Genomic DNA, 26,046 nt, shown 5'->3' with positions numbered 1-26,046 from the left:
TATACTGCATCGTTACATGGCAGGTCATTTGGAATATCTCCCGATGATAATATCTGAAATAATGATATCATCATCTGAACATATTCACAATACATGAGAGGATGTATTGTGAGACGTTGTGGGGGGCTGATTCGGTCTCGATATTCAATGGAACGTGTTTTGTTGGTAGATCCCGACTCTGATGTATCATGCCCAAAACTGATATTATCTAAAATGATACGTTATCATGGTGGATATGATTGATCCAAAGGTGCTACCGTGCTAGTTACTCATTCAACCACCCTGTCTTCTTTTTTTGTTATTTATTAATATATATTTTTCGTTTCCAACTTGAAATCTACTAACATCTATGCTTTCCACTATCTGCATCCAGCATGCATCCTATGTACATTCAAATGTGTATGTATGATTTTATAATTGTGCTAGTCATTGAAGAGTGCAAATTGCAATGTTTTTCTCCATTTTTGTGGGTAAATGAAGCAGCATTGGCGTTTCAATTGTCTCTTTTAGTTAATGGAACATGTCGGCACATGGACTTTTGGATATAAATCATAGAAGTGCAATGCAATTCTGAACCAGATTTTGTACATGCTTCTATTTTGCATTTATTTTTCCGTAATTATGATTTACACTCCTGTCTAATACAAAATTTACACAACTTTCCGCTCACCTCCATTATAAAGGAAATTTGTGGTTTGCTAAATTTTCATTTAAAAATGCAAAGGTATCCGCCAAAGTTGCCACGTTGCAACTTTCAACGGATTGGCAGAATGATGAATCCAGTTGTGGCCCCTTTAATCCACTAGATTTTAGATCATTGGGCCGGAGAAAACCTATTGTAGTGTGAGCAGGAGGCCTTTCTGTAATTGTGCAATACAAACGACACCAAGGAAAGAGACCATCACACATGGACAGGGAAGAGAGATTTAAAAATTGCAACCTTCCAACCGGCAATCAATTTCGTGGGCTCCATCACTGGCTCAGACTACATACTCTGGAAGTTCTAGTTTCTTATTTTTCTGATCCAGTTAGATCATCATGAGACATGAGATATTTTTCAAATTCCATGGTATTCTCTTAAACATGGGCGACCCACTGATAACTTTCCACTTTCTACTTTCAAGTTTCTGGATTGATCAAATTCTTTATTTGGTTCTTTCTGAACGTTGAAGTTGAACCACTAAGCCGGCGAAAATAAAGCAGAAGACCGGTTCAGTGGGCCAAGACCGCCGGGCGCTGTCTGCGAAAAAAAAAAGGAGGAAAAATGCAAACCAAAGTAGAATGGGGAGATATCATTTGGCTTCAAGCACGCGGATTCAGGTTCTTACTTCTTTTCTGAGACCGAGTAGAGTGCGTGGGTCTCACGTGTAGTGATCGCGGAGATTAGATGGAATCATGGAAACTGGGTTAGTGAATATGTCGTCACTCGTGAGCAACCGACTGACCGAGCATTAATTGGATGATAGAATGGGACCCATCTTTCATCCAAAAAAGTAGAATGGGGACCCGACCCATTGAATTATTCAACTACCAGTCCCTATCGACGATTTACTATTCAGTACCGACAACCGGGGCCCGCTAGACCGTTTCTTTCCTTCAGCTCCATTCAACCGGTACGGGCCCTTACACTCGGTTTTCGATTTACAATCTGATTTCCTTGACCTTCTACAGACTCCGGATCTCTTCTCCACAATAACTCTGACCGCGTTTAACCACAAGGGTACAATACATTATCTCCGTACATCACAAATATCTCCCATTCATAATACCATGTAGGTATGTAGATAGTTTCTTTGGATTTGTCAGTGTTAGCCGGAGTGATTTTATATCGAAGGAGATGAACTATGTGTTTGCTTATATGGACGTTTATGAACAGGTCGTTTATTTATATCTTTTCATTTTAAACATTTCCTATTTTTGTTATTTGGTTTTAATAACACTTTAAATGTTTTTTAGTTTCTACCTTAAAATAATATCCATTAAAGTGTATTAATCAGCATTTGGTTTCAAGAACCCATGGGGCATTGGGGGAAAACAAAAATTTGACATTTTCCCAAATGTCTCATGCATGAAAATCATAGCGTTTCAATTTTCTACCATTTATTTGATGAATAGGGAAACCAAATAATTGTTTCATATGCAATAAACGCCAACACCTATATGTTGTTGATATAGTGGCTTTTTTTCAATAAACGCCCATGAAATCAAAGACAACTGAGATCTTATGCCAACAAAACATGTTCCAACCCTCTACCAACTTGATCTAAGACCACACATTTCATTACCAGATTGGGACCCACATTAAAAGTGGGACCTGCCATATATGAGATGTGCGGTGTTAGATTGTGTTGGTAGAGGGTTGGGACATGTTTTGTTGGCAGGTAATCTGAACTCATACCGGAGGGCTGAACCTCCCATGAAGTTGTACCAAGCATCCTTCAATGTTTGCTGTTGATGGATACATAACTGGTTTATATTAAAGGGAAAATTCTTTATTAGTGCCCTGTACTTTGTGACTAGTGACACTTCGGTCCCTAAACTTTAAAATGCGACAATTCAATATCCAAACTTTCAAAATATAACAATCCAGTACCTATTATTTATCAGCATTTTACCTGCCGAGTGACATGTAAAAACGATAGAAATGCTCTTTGAGTGTCATTTAATTTTTTTTATCAACCATCTAAATGTTGACAAAAAATTGATGACCCCAAATCCTTATTTCTTTCATTCAAAAAAATTAGGGTTATGTTTAATTAGGCATTCTAGTGACTCCAACTTTCTTGAATAGAAGAGATAATGCTTTTGGACTATTAATAATTTTTTTTGTTAATAGTTAGATAAATTGATAAAGAAATTTAAATAACACTCAAAGGATATTTGTGTCTTTTTAAAATCACTTAGTGACTGATTAATAGAAATTTGGATTAACTAAATGCTTTAGTTTTTCAACATGTTGTGAAACCAATAATAAAGTTCTATGCGAATAATAAATTCATAGGCCCCATTATAAATGGTGCAGGCTACATGTATTTTATTATTGGCGTGGAACTTTATTATTGGTTCCGCAAGTAATAAAATGGCAAGTACTGAACGGTCAAAGCAATTTAATTAAACCTTACTTGATTAATCACCGGTTAATGGCAAGTACTGAAGTATCACATTTAAAAAATTTTTATACTGAATTGTCGAATTTTAAAATTTCGGGATCAAAATGATACTAGACGTAGCCACGTAGGTAATAATTGAGAATTTTCCCTTCTGCAAACTTTTCCTCAAACTGACGTTAACGTGAGTACGTGTCCGTTAGTTGAACAACGGCGCTTGCGTCCTAATTAAAAGGAGCCAGAGATAAATGCGTCACGGCCATTCATAACCCATTTTTTACTGTTGCCCCACTTTCACATTGCTTCATCCGATCCAAGGGGGGCCAGAGCAATAACACCAAAGGCCGTGACCGTGAACCAGCTGGACCAGGACCCGGAAAGATATCGGGTTGACCCGAAATCAATTGCAATCAACAATTAATAAAGCTTCTCCATTGAAAGTAACTACCGAGTACCGACCACCGGTGCCGTTTTTCCATGCCTGATAGTTGAGTTGATTCCCCGATGTCAAATCAGAGCTTTTTTAAGATTAGTTTTTCCGCAATCGATAATCCTAGGAAATGAAAAGTCGGAAAACCCGTGGGCAGTGAAAATTCTCTCCAGTGTTCTCATTTTGAGTCCTGCATACTTCCCTCTTATCTTCATTGCAGGGTGAAGAGCGTGGACGGTGGAGAAACGAATGGAGAATCAGTGCCTGTGAAAGACTGTGAGTGAAGAAACTGCAGAGCACGAACAGATGAACAGTTGCGGTTTTATTTTCTAATGGCGAAGAAACGTTTCCTTTACTCTGTGTTCGTTTTCATTGTCATTCTGGCAATCGCCGGCGTCGGCTGGAGTCGATTTATTACAGAGAGCTCGCATTTTGATCTGGTTTCCGATGGGATCAATAATGCCCAGACAAAATCTCCGCTCCTACTTATCAAGAGGCTTCGTGCGTCCGAGAGCTGTGAGAATACGTACGGTTTCCTCCCCTGCACCACTACGGTTGTTGGAAATCTCTTCCTCATCATTGTATACGGATACTTGATGTTCCTTGCAGCGAGTTACCTTTCAGATGGAAGTGAGCTTCTGCTCGCGATCCTTGGCCCTGGTCTCATTGGTGGTCTTTTCCTTCCTATTCTTGGTGCTCTTCCTGATGCCATGCTCATCCTTGGTAAACCTCTTTATCAATTCATTTTGCTATTAATTTCTCTCTCTGTATCTTGTTTTTTTTTTTTCTTTCCTTTTTTTTTTTTTTCTAACGAGAGCGACTGTTTAATTAACTTCCGGAAAATCTTGTCTAAGATTAACCAACTACGCATTTTATTGAGTAAACAGGGCCTGTCACTAACCTGCTTATATTTATATTACAAACTTATATGCTCTCATTTTAGGAATTTTTTTTCACTTCTTGAATTTGACTATCGATCTAGATTTCTTTTTCTCCTTTTGTTAAATCCTCATTGTTTTGCTATGATTGTAATAATATATTACCTTCTAATGTAGATCTCCTTGAAGGGATGCGCTTTTTTTTTTTTTTTACATATAGTCGATGCAGCAACTTGGTCTTTTATGGCCATAGCATGAATAATTCGTGATGATCTCAACTTGATGTAGAGTAAATAGCCCAGAATAGAGTTGTTTGCTAAATTTTTTATTATACTTCTTGATTGGCCTGCTGCCTTAAGTTTGAATTGTACACTTAGTTTAACACTCATTTTTCCTCTAGTTACTTGGAAATTCTTATGTGTACTTGTTTCTTTCCCTTGTTCTATTTTGCTTGATATTCTTAGAGTTTCTTTGGAAATTGAACAACACTCTATTTTCAGGTAGGTAACATGATCAAGGGAATTTATGTTCCACTGAGATTTCTGATAAACACACACACCCCATGTGGTAAACATGTTGTAAAGTCTTTTTAATGAAAAGAATACTAGTATAAGTAGTGTTATTTATTGTAGAGCATAGATAAAAATATAAAATGCAATAATATACAATATATGGTACAGTAATCATCTTACCCTTTTCCTTGCCTAACATGTATACAAACACCATAGGATGCAAAGATGTTCCTCAGAAAATGCCTCCTTGCATTGATGCCCCCTGATGACTATGGGCATTACATCTAGGCCTGTTCACAAGCTGGTCTTCAGGCTTGTCCCATTAACATTTTACACTGCTTTGGGCTTGGGATTCAGGCCGGGCCCATTCAAATTTGGCAAAAGCTCAACCCAAGCCCAGCACATCAACAAATATACTTAAATCCAACTTCAAGATTTCTCTTTCATTGGGAGTGAAAAAATGTCCCTTTCCAATGCTGATCCTATTAATCCTGTTTCTTGGATGGTTAGACTGGATAAAGACCTAATGTCAATCATTTTTAGAATGTTGGGACAACTCTCAGACTGAAACCTGTTTTTCATGATTATCAGCCTGAGATTTTACCTCCATGCTAAACAATTGCTTTATATCTTGAATTCCATTTAACTTGCCTCATTTCTTGCATGTAACTTGGTAAAAATTACTTCATTCCTCTAGGCCAGCAGTAGTATCCAAGATTTGAGGATGTTGTGGATAAATATTAGTGTCTACTGAAGTGCTGGAATATGTTTACTCTTGATGCAGGTACTGATGCCAATTCCACTTCAAGGGTTTTCTTACCTACATAATAATTTTTTTTCCACCTATTGATTTTCTATTGAGTTCATTCCATTTCATATTATTGAAGTATCCCTTTTCTCCAATATTATATAATATGTAAAGACGTTTTACTTTTCTATGCATGTTTTTTATTCCAGTTGAGGTGTTATTGTGGAACCAATTCTAATCATGCATCTAATCTTGGCCTTTTGGATTGATTCTTATTACTTTCTTGTGTTTCCACAGTTTCCGGACTCTCTGGAAGTAAAGAAGCTGCTCAGAGTCAGGTTTTGGTTGGAATGGGCTTACTCGCTGGATCAACTGTCATGCTTCTGACATTACTTTGGGGATCTTGTGTTGTTGTTGGCAAATGTGATATTGAGGAATCAATTGCAGTAGATTCACAAGATACAAAAAGACTAAGCTTAGTTGGTAGGCTCCTGCATTATCTTTTTTTTGAGCAAGTTATCACCACCATGAAGAAGAATATATTCTAGTTAGTTGGATAATGCTGAAAAAAGAACTTCCCTTCCAATTTGCATGCATTAAGCATGCTTTGCCAACTTATATTTATATGCTTCATGTTTGTCTGAACTTGCCTCTAGAGATACAGCTATCATTGTTGCTTTGCCAGGCGCTTTCTTTTAGCTTGCCCAAGTGCCTGGTTGTTTTTGTATAAGATGCCATATAATATTTTTGTATATTTTACTTTGTGAGATTATAATATTACAATAGACATTATTACACCATTTTATTCACTTTGTTGGTTTATAATATTTTCATACATTATATTTTAAAAAAATATACTATTTCCTTCTTTTTCCTTTATTTTTACTATTTTTCTTATTTGTGAGGCTTTGATCAACACACAAGTCAGTGGATGCTGTGTTGAATCCTTGAAAACTTATCTGAACCAATAAGCAAGTACTTGAAGATTTTTATCCTATCCTCCTCCTTCTGCCCCATTATTTGCTTCTTTTTTCTGGGACTAAAATGGGGGCTCCACCCCTTCTCATTTTTATTTTCTCTGTTTTTCCCTTTCCTTTTTCTATGATTACCTTCCTCTTCTTGAAAGGACAAATTAAGAGCTCCATGACAGTGTTTTCTTTTCTTTCTTCATTTTCTTCTCATGAATATGTTAATTTCTATGTTTTGATATGATGTTGATATTTATTTGATGAAGATTATTGGTAATTATTGGTGAAAGATGATTGCTTGGTTGTTATGGACCCTAGCAAATTATCCTAGGATTTAGGTTTTCTACTTTCAAAAAATCCATTGCTTAGGGGTTGCCTAGTTCCCCTGTTGCCTAGCTTCATTTCGGTGCCTTAACAACTATGGCTTCAAAAATGGAGCTTAGTAAACCTATTGTGATCACAGTGGGACAGCCTATGTCAAATTTTGTGCAAGTCATGACATTATGAACTGGTCTGAGAATTTGAAATGATAAATGGCTATTGCCTTCAAGGATTGAATGCATTTTAACTTTAATATTGTAAGTTGGTCTGACATTGATAGTTAGGGGTAACAGAAGCTAGCAGTTCCTTGTGTAGTGTGACCTATTGTTGAAATATGTGCAATTGAGGTTGCATAACCATGAGGTATTCTGGTTATGTAATGTCGACTCGTGATACTATGAATAGTAAAAAGAGACTCCATGCCTCCCAAATTTTCTCATCTCAAATGTAAATTAAGGTAGTGTAATTATTTAATTGATGAGTTGACTAGGGGGCTTTTTGTTTTTATTTCTTTTGAAGGGCTACACAACAGGGGTTGTCCATCCCCCAACCCAGGAGCAGGCGGGATTCGATCCCAAGTCTCTGCTACGATCAGCAGGAGACCTTCCCAACCAGCTGGTTGGGGGCTTTGAACATGAGATTTATAGTAATTGCTGTATGCTTTTGTAAGTTCTGTTTGTGCATATTCCAGTGCATTTGAAAGCCCTTTTGTGTTACTTCTGTAAATCAGATATATGTTAATAAAACATAGATATGAAAAGAAAAGAAATGAAAAAATGGCAAGATGAAATTCTGGAATACAATTTACATTTTTAGTACTTAAATATTAATATTTGTTTGTATAACAGTTTGACATCAACATATGACAGTTTGGCATCAACAAAATTACTTACTGCATGCACCTTAATGGCTTGGATGCAGGATTGACCTGTAGGGTTAATCTAATCCACTGAGAGTCTGTATTATGTTCTGTTCATGAGGCACTTCAGTACCTCAGTTTGCAGAAGAACCCTATTGCTTAATGTGCTAAATAGAATGCATAATGCAAGAACTCACTTTCATGTTCAACTGGGTTAGATCCGATTGAGGTCAACCTTAACCCTAATTGAACCCAATGACATTGGATTTGGTTCAGATTGGGTTTGATTTCTTCACTTCTTTTTACTAAAACTAGTAAGTGTGCATGTGACAATTTTTGATGATGATGATGGTAAATAATATGTTTTCAGAAGTTTTCTACATTTTTTTTATATTTCTATGTTTATAAAAATTATTCTTATTTATCACACTTATTTTTGTTTATATGATGAATATACCATATTGGAGATGTGCCCAAATGTTTCCTACAATTTTCTTTTTTGTATTTTTATAACTTTTGTGTGTTTTCATCTTTATTATTAATAATTATTATTATTATTGTTATTAGTATTATTTAATTATGACGACAAGGGTTTACACATTTGACCCAAAAAGTTGAATTGTTGACTCACCACCAAACAGGAAATCAACTTCATTTTTGTGTTGATTTTAAATTTGTATTTTATTTCTATCATCAACAAAAACAATTATTCTTTGTCAGACCTATGTTTTAATATGGTCTTTTTTTATCAATACCAGAACCAAGTTTATTAAAAGAAGAAATTTAGTACAAAGAAGGGGGGGGGGGGAAGCACTCTTAACCTATTTTTTTAATATGGTCAATTAATACAAGATTCAATAAAAAGAATGGGAGTTAATACGATAAATATAAGAGTTAAGGAGAGGGAATTGAATGAGGAGAAATCCAATAGTTCAAATTACATTTTGTGCCCTCACAATTAGAGAGAGACTAAATTACAAATATGGGTATTCTAGTCAAGAATAGGATTCAATGAATTTAATGGGAGTTAATACCTTAAATATGAGACTTAATGAGAGGGATTTGAATGAGGACAAAAGTGGTTGTTCAAATTAAATTTCTGCCCTTACAATGAAAGAGGGACCAAATTAAAAAATTGGGGTATTTTAGTCAAACATAAGTTCTACACTCCCATTCACACTTTTAGTAGTAGTATAGATATTAGACTTGAGAATCAAGGTTAATTGACTTTATCATTATTATATGTAGTATGTACAAAGCCAAAGTTACGGTGCTTCAGGAATATTATACCTATGTTATACTAGAAAGCTTTTTATCTTAAAATTGTTGGTACACATATTGGGATACATACAAGCATGGTTGCATATAAACATACGTACACATGGACATGCATGCATACATATACATGTACTTTCATATGGATAGGTGCCAAGTAGGTGGTTGGTAAGGTCTCTTGCTAGTTGTAGTGGAGACTTGGGATCGAATCCCGCCTGCACCTGGATTGGAGGGGTTATGGGTTGGGGGATGGGTTACTCCCCCGCCCCTGGTTGTGTAGCCCTTCAAAAGATATAAAAAACAAAATATTTTCATATAATGTTTATTTATACAAATATGGAGAAATGTTGGGTTAAGGTTGAGTCATGTTGCCCAAGGCCTCAACTCTCAAACAACCAAAAGTTAAGTCAGTTTCATATTTTCCAACCCTAACCCCAACCCAAATTTCAACCTGACCCAACTCTTTTGGGATGGGTTCAGGTTAACCTGGCCCAAGTTGCAATCCCTACTCAGCAGAAAAATCCATGGTGTTGTAGGCAAAGCATGAGTTAAATGCAACACAAAGAATTGGTTAAATACCTTGGACACTTAAGGTTTCTAGATAGAGAAGCCAGAACTTTAGCTCCCAATCTGAACTCCTCGTTCAAGTGGACACCGTAATCAATCAACAGTCTAACTGACTGACTTGACTCCTTGGGTAAATTAGGAGTAACAAGGGAAAATCTTGTTTGGAGAATGCTTGGACCAATTCATGAATAATAGAACTCAATTTCAGCAACTGAACTCAGCATTATTAATGCTTTCTTTGTATCAAGGCCATCACCCAATGTTTGGTTCCAGCTAGTTTGGGCCATCTGAGGGATAGACTGGATACAGACCTAACCTTGGAAACTTTTTTGGACAAAGTGGCTGCTCTCAAACTCAAACCTGCACTCTCACACATGTCAGCCTGTGATTTTACCATTGCATCAAGCAACTGCTCCTTGATGATTTCTTGTATCTACCTATCAAAAACTCTGGACAGGATGTAATTTTTTTTCTTACAAGCAATGAATCATTGTTTCATTACTGTTGCTTATAAAAATGCAACACAAAGCACATTTCTTTCTGATCTTGATTTAACTTTATTTTTTGATAATTAAACTTCAAATCTTATTAAAATAGCTATAATCAGCAAACATTACAAGACACCCATGGAGAGGTGGGAGGTGCATCCTCTTACAGAGCATAAACAATAAATTACAAAAAGGCCCAAAACAATTGAACCCTATTAACCCCTTGTTTGCAACTTTGCATTTGACTTTCACTTTAAAGATTTCTTTTTCCCAAAGCCAAGTTATATGAAACCTCATAACTATTGTACTATAATTTGTAATTGTCCTTGTATTGATTATCTGAATTGTTTCTTAAAACATTTCTATTGAACTGTCCTTTTTTTTATGAGAACCTTCATAGAGTGAAATTGGTGTTTACAATCAACATCTATAGCAGCAACTGCTAAATCCTGCCTTTTTATCTAGAAACAACATAACCCACAATTTATAATTTATCCATCTTTGCAGGATCTGGTATTAGTACTGATATATGGACTAGCTATGCTGCAAGAATCATGGTTATATCTGTTATCCCATTTATCATTGTACAACTACCACAAATCTTGCATTCATCTTCTGGAAGACACTTAGCAGTCCTGATTGCATTCATTGTTTCCGTTGCATTATTAATCTCTTACTGCCTTTATCAGGTATTCATTTTTTTCTCAATTAGAAAAAAATCAAGTATCCATTTCTTATATTTTTTCGATTTATCAGATAAGAAGTTTATTTTTAATTGTCAAGTATACTGGAGGGACATACAGATAATGATTCTGAGAATTGGTTTACATTTTGGATTAATCAGCATGAAAAAAATATGGTTCCTTCTGATGCAAATATGGTTTTTGTAATAATTTGGATGTGCAAAAGTGAATTATATTTGTATTTATTGTTTTTTGAGAAAAGATAACTGATTTCATTAAAAGAAATGGAGGGATGTACATGGCCTTCTCAACAAAGAAAACAAAAACAAAGGCCACTAAATATTTGGTGAAGTATCTGAGCTATACAAAAAGTCCCTTCCCAACCCAGATTTTGGTAGGTTATCTGCCAAATGGTTTAACTCTCTAGGAATCCATCTGAAACTGCACTGCAAACTTGAGGAAATCTCATGAATTTCTAACAGAAGGTGAGAGAGCTTCCAAGGATCGGGAATATGTCCAGATGCCCAATTTATGACATTCCTTGAGTCCCCTTCCTCTGCAATGGATCTAAACTACTGCAACTTGGCAAATCTGAGGCCTTCAAGGAGGACTCGAGTCTCTGCTTCCGTTGTGCTATCTTCCATGTAAGGACCACTAAGAACCCAAGCCAAGTTACCATAATATCTGCACAAAAGGCCTCCAATTGCAGTTTCAGGTGAACCCTCCATAAGTCTTCCTGAAACTTCCACCAAAGTTCATGATATACTCACTTTCTTGTCTTGGGATGATTGTAATAGGAGGTTGAGGATGAAACAGGGAAGTCAAAATTAAATCACCAATTTCTTTGCAAGTCACCCAGATTGAAACCAGCAAAGACTTTACCATTCACCATCCAGCTATTAAGATTAGCTAGGACTTGACCTCTTAGAATCTCCAAGGAAGAATATTTCTCTTCAAAAATTGTCCTATTTCTTTCTTCCTTAATATTCCAAATGACAGCATGGATAACCACTTTCCAAAAACATCTTCCTCTCTTGCCCATTTTGATCTTCAGCCTTTGCCAAGAGTAAATGAACTCTTCTACAAAATTTTGGGGAGTCCAGCTAAGTCTGCCCCTTGCAAAAGGAAGTATTGCCACAGACTTTTTGCCACTTTACAAATGACTAGGAGATGTTCTATTGATTCACCTTCACTATAGCACATGATGCAAACATTTGGATAGATGTATACCCTGCCTTGAAGCTTCTTTTGGAGGTTGTCACAAGTACATATCTTGTGCATTATGAATAAAAGGACTCATATGAGAAAGTAAGGGAAAAATACAGTGGAAATGTATTGGAAATTTGGAATATATCAAATGGGAGAGAAGAGCAAGAGAGTCCGAGAAGCAAATGAAGGCCCCTAGAAACAAAAAAGCCTTGTGCAAGAAGATTCAGATTTGATCTAATCTCAGTATGTGATTGAACCTGTGTAAAGAAAAGTAGTATGCATTTGATTGTCTTAAAACACTGCTCTAGGTTTAAATAAATGGTGAAAGGATCACAGAGGGAGATTACAAGTCACATATCTCCAAAGTAGGAGGTTTAGGCTAGGCAATCAAATGAGAATATCAAATAGAAGATAAAGATTTAAGGGATTAAACCATATATGTTAGTACTTAATACTATAGGGAGACTTGGAAGAAGAGATAGTTATCATAATTATGTCATATGCACCTTAAATAGTATCTGATGAAATTATTAAGCATCTGGGAAACCTTATTTCACATGGACTAAGGGACCTTGGAAGATGAGGCATTTCTTTAGAGAAGCTAAAGTTCTTGCGTCTAGGGTGAACATCTCATATATACTTGCTTAAAGAATTTAATTTATGCTTTGGCTGATACTGTATCCAGATTGGGGGTGATTGGTTGGATTTATTGGAGAGCTGTTGTTGGGTTACTCTTTAGTCAAGACTGGGTTGGAATTTCTTTTAGTACACTGAATGGACCTTTGAGTTCTCAGAAAATGACTCTTCAGAGGCTCAAGTTAATGTTTTAAAACACGGAGGCGTGACACTACCTAGAGGTGTGAGGCGTAGTCCTGAATGTAAGAGCATAAGCCTTCTGAACATAAGGAGGCATAATCCTCCTTAAGAGGAGGAAGGGGAAGAGGAAGAGGAAGAAGTGGGAGGATCTCATTTTTCTTTATTTATAAGGCAAATTTCTTGAACTACCCCTACTGCTTAGCTAATTGACAAACTGTATCCTTACTGATTAACTATTGTCTTGCACCACCCTACTGTTTCTGACAATTGACTAGCTCTACCCCTGTCATTATGGTCCATTGATATTCCGTCAAAACCTGTACACATGTGACACTATGTGACACATAATTCTTTTAAAACCCAATATTACCCTGTTCGTCTTTTCCCCTCAGGCCATTTCTTATCATCTTCTTCATCCTCTTCTTCTAGCCTTCATATTCGAGCACATCACCACGGCAACCATTGGGGTTCTGCCTTCAAAGATCATTCGTGTGGTCAGGGAACTAGCAAGAGTGATTGGGTCAGAGGGACTGGTTGCTGGGCAGGTTGTTGATATCAGGTCTACTGGATTCTGGTGTTGGATTGAAAGAGCTTGAATTCATCCATCTTCACAAGACCGTGGCATTGCTAGAAGGATCCATCTTCTGTACCACCTCCAGTGTAGACATGCCTGGTGCTGGCTACCAACTCACCAAACTCCTCAGCCTCCGCCCCTTCATCAAACGATTCATGATGTACCAATAGGGCTACTTCACCGGTGGCATTGTGCTTCACCTCGCTGAGAACAACGCCGACACGTGTGTCCTTGTCATTTTCTCTTATATCACCACTATCACTTTCCAGGGACCCTCTGACACCCACTTGGATTCTCTTGTGGGTCAGGCTCTTTTCAGTGGAGCAGCAACCATGATCGTCGGAGCTTACCCTGAAAAATCCATCGAACGTCCTTTGTTCCATCTTGTGTCAGCGGCCTAGACCATTCTTGTCAATTCTCATGGAGCCATCGACGGTCACTTGCACGAAGTTGGCCTAACATTTCACCTGTTGAAAGACGTACTTGGGTTGATCTATAAGAACATCGAGAAACCCAAATGGATGGAGCCTTGAGCTCAGAGTTAATCTCTGGCTACCGGTACTTACAATGAGCTCTGACATTTCATATTGATCAATTAATTGTTTGTAGTTGCATGTGAATCAACTCAATTCAACTCATCTTTAATCTCAACTGTTTGGGTTTTGCAATTGCAATCCATAACCTCTAATTTCCATTATCATGAACTCAAGGATTCTGATGTGATCCTTCAAGAACACTAAACACCATATATTGATTAACTCTGAGATCAGATCAGGTGTGATTAACTCTGAGAAATCTATAAGGATGGAGCCTCTGCTCCGCTTCTTGGAGCCTCTACCCCACCTCTTTGAAGCTGCCTTAGCTCCGCATTTCACATGTTAGTGAGCTTGGTGTTATCCCAGCCTAGACGAAGATTCTCCTCCTCTACTGCCTGTGGGTCCAACAGAGGGGCCAACTCAGACTTAGGAGGAGGCAAATTGAGATCGAAATGCAGTCTGTTTGAAGAGCTAACACTGCTTCCATCACCCCCGATAGAAAGAGGTGAGTCCCCCATGGCGGAGAGGGCCCAATTGAAAAAATCGGTTATTACTGCTGCTCCTCTATGCCACTCTCATCACTCTATTCTTTGTCGAATATTCCCGTCAAAGGGACAACGAATGGATGCCGGAAGGTTACCGACATTAACAGGAAATCTATGAAGGTGCTGTTTTTCAAGTGCTGGATTCTTCACGGAAGGTAAATTTTTGTAATTGGATTAGTTTCTATATTTGAGTTGATGTTTTGGGGTTGAAACTCGGATCTGTCGAGATTTGTTGTTAGTTAAGTCTTCAATCTTGCTAAGATCTTGCTGGACCCCTCCACCTCACGGCTTTACCAAACTGAACTTTGATGGCAGCAATATGGGCAATCCAGGGCCCTCTGGAATAGGGGGAGTGATAAGAGATAAAAAAGGGAATCTGTTAGCTATGTATTCTGGTCCAATTAGGGTGGGAGATTCCTTGAGGGCTGAGATACTAGGAGCTCTTGAAAGGGTAAAAAGGGTTAAGGGCATGCATATTAATAAATTGACCATAGAAGGTGATTCTGAAATTATGGTGAACTGGCTGAAAGAGGACAATTCTAAGCTCTGGAATTACAGCAATGAAAAGAGGAAATTTAAGTGGCTGACTAAGGACATTGAAGTTCGTTGTACATGGGTAAAGAGAAGTGCAATTTCATTGGCAGATGGTTTAGCTAGTCAAGGGGTGAACAGAAACTTTATTTTTTGGGCTGTTTTGTAATTGCTTTACGGTTTGGGTGTACATTGGTTTATTAGGGAGTTAAGATTTTTTAGCTCCTCCTTTGTTACATAATTTCTCAATCCTTAGTAAAATTCACTGTTATTGATAAAAAAAGTCTTTAATCTTGCTTTTCAGAAAGCAAGAATTCACAGGAATCCCAGCACCAAATCTGCAAGGAACCCGGGTAAGAAAAGCAAGAGTTCACAGGGATGATGACAGGTTTGGAACCAGGAAAGAGGTGCCGACGCTTGAGCAAAGATGGATGGAATTTAATGGAAGGATAAAACTGACTTTTCATCCTTTCTGTTAGAATTTAACGGCCATGACAATTGTCAGAAACAGTAGGGGTGGTGCAAGACAATAGTTAAACAGTAAGGTACAGTTTGTCAATTAGCTAAACAGTAGGGGTAGTTTAAGAAATTTTCCTATTTTTAATAAAAATCTTTTGGCCCTTCTGTACAATTCTTGTATTTTTCTTGCACCCTTTACCTACTTTTTCAGATTTTAAATAAATGTTTTAGTTCTTACTGAAAATATTTAGAAAAAGGAGTAATAGATGGGTCCAGATTTAGGAACTGCCAAGCAGTTTGAGAAGTTGGACTTTTGGATGCTTCGACCATTAGACTTTTTTCCAGTGGCCGGTTAAGTTTTAAATACGAAAAAGAAAGAGTCTATGGTCCAAATTGACAAACCCCAGTCCAGTCCAGTTTCCAAAATGTTGGTATGAGCAATTGACATGAATCATAATATCACTAAAAGTAAGGAGAAAATAGAAGAAACTATTATCAGCACAGGTGAGAGGCTCCAAAGGGGACATAAATCCTGGTGCTTATCCTTCATGTGTGAGTCCTCTGTTTCAAGAGTGGAAAAAAGCATTAACCACCTTTTGTTGACTTGCTGGTTTACAACTCAGGCATGAAACCACTGTCTTCTTTCTTGGAACATCTCAGGCACCTCCTTCATACATTCATGAGCTATTTACTCCAAATTTGGTCTCGTCACACAAAAAGGCACAAGCATTGCATGAAGAGGGTCCTGATCAAGGCCCCTCCCCTTTCCAATTTAGAAGCTTTTGGCTTGAGAAGAAATGATTCTTATGCTACATTAAAGAACAATGGAATTCTAATATGAATGTTGTAATGTTCAGTCATGAATAGGCTATAGAAAATTAAAATCAGTGGAGTAGGGGCATCCCAAGAGCTGTTGACAAACACAGGGATACAAGTGTTTCATTGATAGGCTTGATTGAAATGTCTGGGCCTCTAATAATGATGAACAGGAATACAAGTGTTTCATCAAAGCCAAGTTACAATAGGGTGAGAGGATGACATATCTAGAAGAGATCAAGTGGAGGCAAAGGGCAATGTTACTGGCTCAAAGAAGATAACAACATAAAGTAATTCCATAAAATTGCCAATGTAAGAAATTTGGAAAACACAATTAAATGGCTGAGGGTAAATGGAAAGTTGGTGTAAGATGAAGGAATCATGAATGCTATATTAGCTCTTTTCAGGGAACAATAGGTCAACATACAAAAACTGAGTGGCTTACATTTTTCTGACCGGCAGGTAGAAGAATTGAAGCAACCATTTATTGAAGTTTTGAAAGCAATAAAGGAGATAAATGGTGACAATGCACCAGTATCAAATGGTCTCCACACAATTAAATGGTTGAGGATAAATGGAGAGTTGGTGTAAGATAAAGGAATCATGAATGCTATATTAGCTCTTTTCAGGGAAAAATAGGTCAACATACGAAAACTGAATGGTGTATGTTATTGTTCGGTCTGCCTGTTAGACTGATAACAGTTCAGGAAGGGAGAGAGGAGAGAGGAGAAGAGCAGAAGAGAAAAAAAAAGGAGAAAAGATTCTGTTTCGAATGAGAGAAAAGGTTCACTCTCCCATGCGGCCAAATGTATTTTATATTACTAAAATAATGTGGAAAAGTCACATATACCCCTACTTAAGTTAGGGACATTAAATCTAACATAAACTTACACATCAACACCTAAACAAAAGCACAAAGATAGAATTACCCCTACATACTCGACACTAACACTCCCCCTCAAGCTGGAGAGTATATATCATATAATCCCAGCTTGTTACATATGTAGTCCACTCTCCCCCGACTTAACCCTTTAGTAAACAAATCTGCCCACTGGTTCCCTGTGTTGACATATGTAGTGTCTATCACTCCACTCATCACCTTCTCTCTAACAAAGTGAAAGTCAACCTCTATGTGTTTGGTTCTCTCGTGAAACATCGGATCAGAGGAAATGTGAACTGCAGCTTGATTGTCACAGTAGATCTTCATTGGAGTATCAACAGTGTATCCCATCTCCTGTAGAAGGTTCCTTAGCCACACTAATTCACAAGTAGTATGTGCCGTAGCTCTATATTCTGCCCCTGCACTGCTTCTTGCCACAACTGTCTACTTCTTGCTTTTCCATGTCACCAGATTACCCCCAAGAAAAGTGCAATAGTCTGTGGTAGATCTCCTATCAGATACAAAATTGGCCCAATTAGCATTAGTATATCCTTCTATCTCAAGTTTTCCACCACTTCTATATATCAAATTGCGACTAGGAGCCCCCTTTAAATACCTCACAATCCTTATAACCGCATCCCAATGTGGAACCAGAGGTTTCTACATGAACTGACTTACCACACTAACTACGAATGAAATGTCTGGCTGAGTGATGGTTAGGTAGTTCAGTTTACTTACCAGCTGCCGGTATCTACCAAGGTCTTCAACCACTTCACCCATATCACTACTCAACTTAGTGTTTGTTTCCATAGGAGTTTCAGCTGGTTTAGCACCTAACAAACTTGTTTCTTCAAGCAAATCAAGAGCATATTTCCTCTGGCACAAGTTAATACCATGCTTGGACCTTGCTACTTCTCTCCCCAAAATATACTTCAATTTACCAAGGTCCTTTGTCTGAAAATGTTCCTGTAGATAACAATATCATCTACATACACCACTAATAGGATCTTCCCTACCAGAGAGTCATGACTGAAGACGGAATGGTCAACTTGGCGCTGTTTCATACAAAACTTCTTTACTACCTCACTAAATCTGCCAAACCATGCTCGAGGAGACTGTTTAAGTCCATAAATAGCCTTCAGTAGCCAACACCTTACCATCCTCCCCCTGAGCAAGAAACCTTGGTGGTTGTTCCATATAGACCTCCTCGAGCAGATCACCATGCAAGAAGGCAATCTTGATATCAAGCTGATAGAGGGGCCAATCATACATTGCAGCAAGAGAAATCACAACACGGGCTGAACCAATCTTAGCAATCGGGGAGAAAGTCTCTACGTAATCAATACCATAGGTTTGGGAATACCCTTTCGCAACCAATCTAGCTTTCAACCGCTCTACACTACCATCAGGTAAGTACTTAACCGTATAAAGCCACTTATAGCCAACAACTTGCTTACCGGGAGGAAGAGTGGTGAGTTCCCATGTATGATTGTGAGCCAGAGCTGAAAGTTCTTCTTCCATCGCACAACACCATCTTGGAGAGGCAAGGGCTTCCTAGACATCCTTAGGTATAACAACAGATGATAACAAAGAGATAAACTGGCGATGGGAAGTGGAAAGGTGAGTCAATGAAACATAATTAGAAATAGGATGAAGGGTACAACTGTGCTTACCTTTCCACAAGGCAATGGGAAGATCAAGATCAGATACTGGGGTCGGGGCTAGTGTGGTAACAGCTGCTGGATCTATCAACAATGATGAAGCTGGAGGAGGTGCTGGTACATGTGGGCGATGTGTATACATGTGTATACACGTGATGGATCGGTGGTCGCTCAACAGGTAGTGGCACCGGAGGTAAAGACTTGGTCACTACAGGAACAAGGGGAATAGAGTCTAAAACTGGAAGAGGAAGGGGAGGAGGTGATGAGGAGGAAGAAACATCACCGGACCCCAAGAAGAATGGAGTAGACTCAATGAAAGTAACATCAACACATACAAAGGAACGTCGAGAGCTAGAGTGATAACACTTATAACCTTTCTAAGTCCGGGAATAGCCAAGGAAGATGCACTTAATAGACCGTGCATCTAACTTGTCCATTCCTGGCCCCAGATTATGAACAAAACAAACACATCAAAAAACTCGAGGAGAGAGAGGAAACAGAGACAAGGTAGGAAACAATGTGGTGAATGGGGAATGACAATCAAGGATAGACGTGGGCATCCAATTAACCAAGAAGCAGGAAGTAAGCACTGCATCACTCCAAAAGGATTTGGGAACATTCATGTGATGCATGAGGGACCAAGCTGTTTCCAAGAGGTGACGATTCTTTCTCTCAGCCACCCCGTTTTGTTATGGGGTGTAGGTACATGAAGTCTGATGGATAGTGCCATGTTGGTCAAGGTAGTCTTGAAATGATGAAGAGAGATATTGACGACCATTATCGGAACAAAAAATTTTAATGTGAACACCAAATTGGTTGCGAATCTCAGCATAAAACTTTTGGAAAATGGTAAACAATTCACTTCTTTCTTTCATTAAATAGAGCCACATCATCCTTGAATAATCATCAACAAAAATGACAATATTTATATCCATTGTATGACATCACTTTATAAGGACCCCAAACATCTAAATGAACCAAAGAAAAATGACTCAATACACGATTATCAACTCTAGGACTAAAGGGAACACGATGATGTTTCCCCAACTGACACGACTCACAATCCAAAACAGAAAGATGACTCAATGAAGGAACCAAAGATTTCAAAACTTTCAGTGAAGGATGACCAAATCGACAGTGCCACTAGAGAGGAAAGAGGGACGACTGGAGAGCTGTTGATGTACTTCCACCACCATCAAGATAATACAATCCACCAGCTTCATGCCCTCCAATAATTTTCATCCCCGCCTTGAGATCTTGAAAAACACACGAAGAGGGGTAAAAGGTAATGGAGCAATTAAGAGACTTGGTCAACTTACTAATAGACATAAGATTAAAAGGAAATTTAGGGACATACAAAACTGAGGATAGGGATACAGGGTCCAGGTCAACATTACCAACACCACAAATGAAGGATGTGGAACCATTAGCAAGGGTAGTAGATTGTGATGTTGGGCAATGAGAGAGGGAAGAAAACACACCTGTAGTTCCAGTCATGTGATCGGAGACTCCATAATCAATAATCCAGGGATGGGGTGTGGATGCTAGACAAGCCATACCTGAGTGTGCGAGAGTGGTCGTGTTCTGTTGAGATGTGGCCTGTACTAACCTCTCATACTCATCACGGGTAATACTCATCATCTCCTTCCCAGCAACATCTGTGGATGTAGGAGGTACTTGATGGCTCTCCTGTTTGAAGCTACTGTCATTGGTCACGGCATGATTGGTCCAAGTTGAAGGTGGACCATGCAAGTCATAGCAATAATTGATGGTATGTCTATCCATAACACAATGTGTACACCTCCTTGGACCCGAACTACGTCCTCTGCCACGGGCTCCCCATGAATCTCGACCTTCGGTACGACCACCACCACGGTTATATGTAGGTCCACTACCACCACTCCGACCATATGCCGGTCCACCACTACCACTACGGCCACACTGAGCTCCCTGAGCTCCTCCTCTAACACCACAGCCTCTGGATACTGCTACAGCTGATCTATCGGAAATATTAGGGTTCTCGGTAGATCCAATGGAAATCCTCCTGAGTCGAGCAAACACCTCTTTTAAAGAAGGGAGAGCTGACCCTCCTAGTATCTGAGCCCGCACTGGTTCATATTCAGATTTCAGCCCCACTAAAAACCAAGTCACATCAAGTTGTTCTCTTTGTTGTTGCTGAATTTTGACATCAGAAGTGAGGGGGAGGGCTTAGAAACTGCAGCAACCAACCACAAGCACAAAGACAGAGTTACTCCTACATACTAGACACTAACAGCATACATTTTGCAGACTGGCAGGTAGAAGAATTGAAGCATGAATTTATTGAAGTTTTGAAAGCAATAAAAGAGATAAATAGCGACAATGCACCAGTATCAAATGGTTTCCACATTAGTTTTAATAAATTTTGTTTGATAATAGCATGGCATACCAAGTTACAGGAATCATCTTCTCACCTGGAGGCTTTTAAATTTACTAGGCAATATATTTGATAATATGACAGCTAATTTCTTCTTACTCATCAATGCTGTCGTGGCACAAGGTTTCTGTAAATAAATCCATAATTACCAAAATATGCATGTTGTATAATAATGATAATGCATTTATTTACTATGATTCTGATATGGTAACTGCTGACATGAAAATCAATAGTGCCTACTAACACTGATTTGTCCTTTATTTCATAATTTAGTGAAGTTGCTTTACTTGTACTTTTTAAAATTTATTGAATAATTATTTTATGTCCCTGCCATTGAAGTATCTTTAGTGTTTATTAGATGGACTCCAATCCTCTTATCATCTTGCAGGTTGGAATTATGATATTAACTATAACTCTTTCCTATTTTAACTGAGTTATCTTTCATATAATCTTGCTTAGGTCTTTCAACCTTGGATTCAGCAGAGAAGACTTGAATATGCAAAGCATAAGCATGTAATCTCTGGAATTTTGAAATATCTGAAAAAGCATTCATTAGGGAAGCTCCTCAAAGATGATGGTGAACCTAATGAAGATATTATAAAAAGGTTAGTTTGTTAAACCTCTCAAAATTCATATTCCCTTTTTTTATGCACTCAATAAGTAGGGATTGTTATATCCTCTAGTGCCTACTTGATCACTGTCTTGTCAATACAATCACAGGTTATTTAAGCAAATTGATGCAGATAAGGATGGATACCTTTCAATTCCTGAGTTAAGAGCACTGATTATTGGAATTGAACTTGAAGAGATAGATTTAAATCGGGATGATGCTGCTGAAAAATTAATGAAAGATTTTGATCAATCTAATGATAATTTGCTTAACGAGGAAGAGTTCGTCGAAGGAATAAAAAAATGGTTGTATGAAGCCAAGCGTTCAACAGATTATGTTCCTTTTTCTGGTTCTCATACTTTACGTTATATAGATGGTTTTCATAAGGTAATTTTTCTTTCCTATTTATTTTCTTTTTAAATATTATTGTAGGTGTTTCTCTAATCTTAGCTTAAGTGTTCTAACATTTCTGAAATGCATACAGCAAGCCAGGCAAGAACATATTCGGCTTGGAGATGCCAGTGATGATGTCATAGAGGGTGTTGAAAATCCCAAGTGGACTTCTATTAAAGCAGTGTTGATGTTGCTTCTGGGAACTGCTATAGCAGCTGCATTTGCAGATCCCCTTGTAGATGCTGTTCAAAATTTCTCCAGTGCTACAAGTATTCCTTCCTTCTTCATCTCATTTATTGCATTGCCTTTGGCTACCAACTCTAGTGAGGCAGTGTCGGCACTTATTTTTGCCAGCCGAAAGAAGAAGAAAACTGCTTCTTTAACATTTTCTGAGGTATGTTTCCTCCTTTAAAATAGCTTTGAACAAATATAGCATGTATATATGAAATGTGAAACAACCATCTCCTTTGTACAGCCTCTGGTTGTACTTTTATATTGAATGAATTGATACTTCTTATCAAAAAAAAAAAATTATATTATGGTCAGTTGGATGCATTCAGTGCATACACATTAGCCCCTCTCTTTTGGCTGGATTCTTGAAAAATGCTTCTGCTTTTCTTCACAATCTGGAGCTTGTTCCAGGACATGTGGGAATAGCATTGGATTCCAGATCTAGTACTACTAGGACTGGTTATATAAATGAAATGGATATCTACACCAGTCTTCTATCATTATCATCAGCATCATGAGCAGCAGCAGCAGCTTAGAATGTTTTTGCAGACATAATTTATGATATTCATACATTCTCAATGGAATAAATTTCTCCTATTTCACAGAACTGTGCAAAACAAAAATAATCCCGACTTTTAATTGAACATATGAAACGACAAGAACTGTTTATTGTCAACATCCTGTATATGTAATAATGATTTTAGGAACTGCAAAACTGAAAGACCCACTATTATGTAAAAGATTATAATCTGTGTGTTATTTTCTGCAGATCTATGGGGCAGCAACCATGAACAACATCCTTTGTCTGTCGGTCTTCCTAGCACTTGTTTATGTGAGGCACTTGACATGGGACTTCTCTGCTGAAGTGCTCGTCATTCTTATAGTTTGTATAGTAATGGGTCTCTTTGCTAGCTTCCGCACGACCTTCCCATTATGGACCTGTTCGGTGGCGTTTGTGCTCTACCCATTTTCCTTGGTTCTGGTTTATGTTCTTGACTATGTATTTGGGTGGTCATAGACTTGTCAAATAACAAGAGGCAAACTGACGGTAGAGATTCCTAATCAAATCGTCCTTCTAGGCTTCTACCCCCACCCCCACCCCCACCCCCTCCACTTTTTCTGCAGATTCCTAGTGTGTATTTTCTTTTGGTTCATGGCCTAGTGTGTATTTCTTTTAGCAAGTCTTTCGCACCTTGTGGAAATGTTTACCAAGATTGACATTTTATATAAATCCTTAAATATTCTGTTGCATGTTTGCTTCCTGCAATCTATTTACATCTAATGGAACAAGTTGGTGATCTGAACCAGTACGTGGGTTTAGGGAAAATATTAGGCCGTGTTTGGTTTGAAAGAGAAGGTAGGGAAAGGAAGGCAGAAGTAGGGAAACCAGGCTTAAGGGTGTGTTTTTTAAATCTCAATCAATAGACCAGGTCTTGACTAAAGGTGTCGGCTAACAAGAGATGGTAAGGTCTTAGGTAGCTCATCCTTTGATAAGTGATAGGTAATTGTTCATATAGACCTGGAATCAACCCCTGCATTCATCACACAAGACACCAGTGCTTTTGTGCCTCAATCCACCCCCCCCCAAAAAAAAAATAAATAAATAAATAAATAAATAAATAATAATAATAATAAAAAAAGCAGGGCAGCCTACTCTGGTTCTTCCAGGTTGGTTGGGCTGGGCTAGCCCTCCCCAGACCCTGCAGAGTCTTGCAAACCCAACCCTAAGCCACATTTGGGAGTGCTTCTCTTTGGGGGAGCTCAATAAATCAAAAATCATTTGGTAAAAAGGTTCAAGATGTTTTTTTTTTTTTTTTGCCTCAAACAAGCTTGTTTGAGAAAGCGGGAAAAAAATTCAACTTAGCTTTTCATGTCCGCGAGAAGCTATTTTTAACAAATAAGCTTACGACCAGCCAAACATAAAATAAAATAAAATAAAAAGCTTTCTCAAAAAGCCATTTGAAGAAGTGGCCTAAACATTTCTCTCCTTCGGGAGTTCTCTCTTTTGTGCTACCCTACTGAAGTTTTTCTATCCCACCGATCCCAATCGGTGCTATTCCTTCATTTCCAAATGGATTGGATAGTGCAACCAGAGGATGATCTACCAAAGCTTTGTGACTATGCTCCATAACAAATCTTCAATGAAACTAGTGGCCAAAAAAGAGGATGTAAGGAGTGGGGAGGAGTATGACAAGTGAATGATAATTAGACCTCTTCATGGGCCGAGATGAGCTTTGCCTCTTTATCAACAGAAAATGTCTAAGCCCAAGATTGAGCCCAGCCCGACCTTCGGGCCTATACCTTGAGCCTGAGCCCAGCTCTTGTATAAGGTTCGAAGTCCAATCTGCACATAAAATGTCCTATTTTTTGTGTAATTTAATAAACTAATATTATATTAGTTTATTAATAATTTAATAAATTAATTCATATTTCCTGAATAGTAAATTAATATTGATAATAACTTTATAAATAAAACATATTATATATAGTTATTATATATAAATAATGTATATTTCTATTATATGTAATAGTATCAGGCTGGACTTATTTGAGAAAGCTCGAGCCCGGCTCAAAAACTAGTCGGACTGGTAATTAAAGCCCGAGCCCGAGCCCGAGCCCATGGGCTTGAAATTTTGTCCAAGCCCAAAAGATATCAGGCCGGGCCAAGCTGGCCTGTCAAGTTACCGGCCCATGAACAGGTCTAATTATAATCAAGATGCGATAAATTGTTTCGCTTAATAGGACTGAAAGACTACCTATGCAAAGCCTGGCAGTTAAGAAGTGGATCTGATATAGTTGACCATGGAGGTAACTCCTTTATGGTGAAGTTCTATTCAAAGTTTGATCCAGATAGAGTTTTTGATGCAAGCCTCTGGAGTTTAAATTGGGATTTCATTTTAATGGCGAATGTGAAGCCAATAAAGCTCCATCGTATTATCTTTATGGATACAGTGGGAATATGGGTGCAACTTTCCAATCTACCTATTGAATATCTGATGGTAGAAGTGACTAGAAAGACTTCACCGAATCTGTTCTTTACGTAGCTTACTTGGACATGAATTTGAGGGATGCAAAGTTCGCTTTGATATTCTGGAAAAGATTGATGAGAGAAAGTTACCACATTTTAAGAGAAAAACTTTAGGAACTGTTGAAAGTGAATTATAGTGAGGAACTAAGGGGAGGGGTAACTGCTCAAAACCCAACAACAAAGGAGCGTCGTTATTCTCGGCATGGTGAAAAGTAAAGTGGTGCATACCTCCTTCCGTAGATACACAAGGTCCCCTATCTCAAAGGACCGCTCAAATCGTGATGGCCTGCTTGACGTTTCATCCTGTTCTGAGCCTCCGCCAGATGTTGTTTGAGGAGGAATAAAGCATGGTCTCTTTCTTCGAGGTCAGCCACTACAGCCTTGGCTCTGGCGGTCCTAGGTACATAGTGAAGCAAGGTTGGCGATGGAATTCTATAGATGGCCTAGAATAGGGCCATCTTGATGGCCGACTGGTAGGATATATTGTACCACCACTCGGCAACGG

General features: G+C 38.2%; 1 protein-coding gene across 1 annotated transcript; it reads left to right on the top strand.

Annotated features, from left to right (window-relative positions):
* The first annotated feature begins 3,553 nt into the window (after window positions 1-3,553).
* Window positions 3,554-23,764, top strand: LOC148877592 (sodium/calcium exchanger NCL-like). The gene is made up of 7 exons (XM_088942193.1): window positions 3,554-4,260; window positions 5,973-6,158; window positions 10,661-10,842; window positions 21,739-21,884; window positions 22,000-22,276; window positions 22,374-22,676; window positions 23,283-23,764. The coding sequence occupies exons 1-7, from the start codon at window positions 3,870-3,872 to the stop codon at window positions 23,529-23,531; spliced, it is 1,734 nt and encodes a 577-aa protein (XP_088798319.1). The 5' UTR covers window positions 3,554-3,869; the 3' UTR covers window positions 23,532-23,764.
* The last annotated feature ends 2,282 nt before the right edge of the window (window positions 23,765-26,046 follow it).

The sequence above is a fragment of the Nelumbo lutea genome, chromosome 1 (assembly GCF_056320005.1).
Source record: "Nelumbo lutea isolate HS-2025 chromosome 1, American lotus-T2T, whole genome shotgun sequence".
In the NCBI taxonomy this organism is placed as follows: domain Eukaryota; kingdom Viridiplantae; phylum Streptophyta; class Magnoliopsida; order Proteales; family Nelumbonaceae; genus Nelumbo; species Nelumbo lutea.
The sequence above is the reverse complement of the archived record's forward strand: the minus strand, read 5'-3'. Positions and strand labels throughout refer to the sequence as shown.

Bases quoted from the DNA above. Each gene is read 5' to 3' on its own strand.
- LOC148877592 (XM_088942193.1), top strand. From the start codon at position 3,870: ATGGCGAAGAAACGTTTCCTTTACTCTGTGTTCGTTTTCATTGTCATT. The intron at 4,261-5,972 runs GTAAACCTCTTT...GTGTTTCCACAG, and splicing joins TGATGCCATGCTCATCCTTG to TTTCCGGACTCTCTGGAAGT. The intron at 10,843-21,738 runs GTATTCATTTTT...AATCTTGCTTAG, and splicing joins TCTCTTACTGCCTTTATCAG to GTCTTTCAACCTTGGATTCA.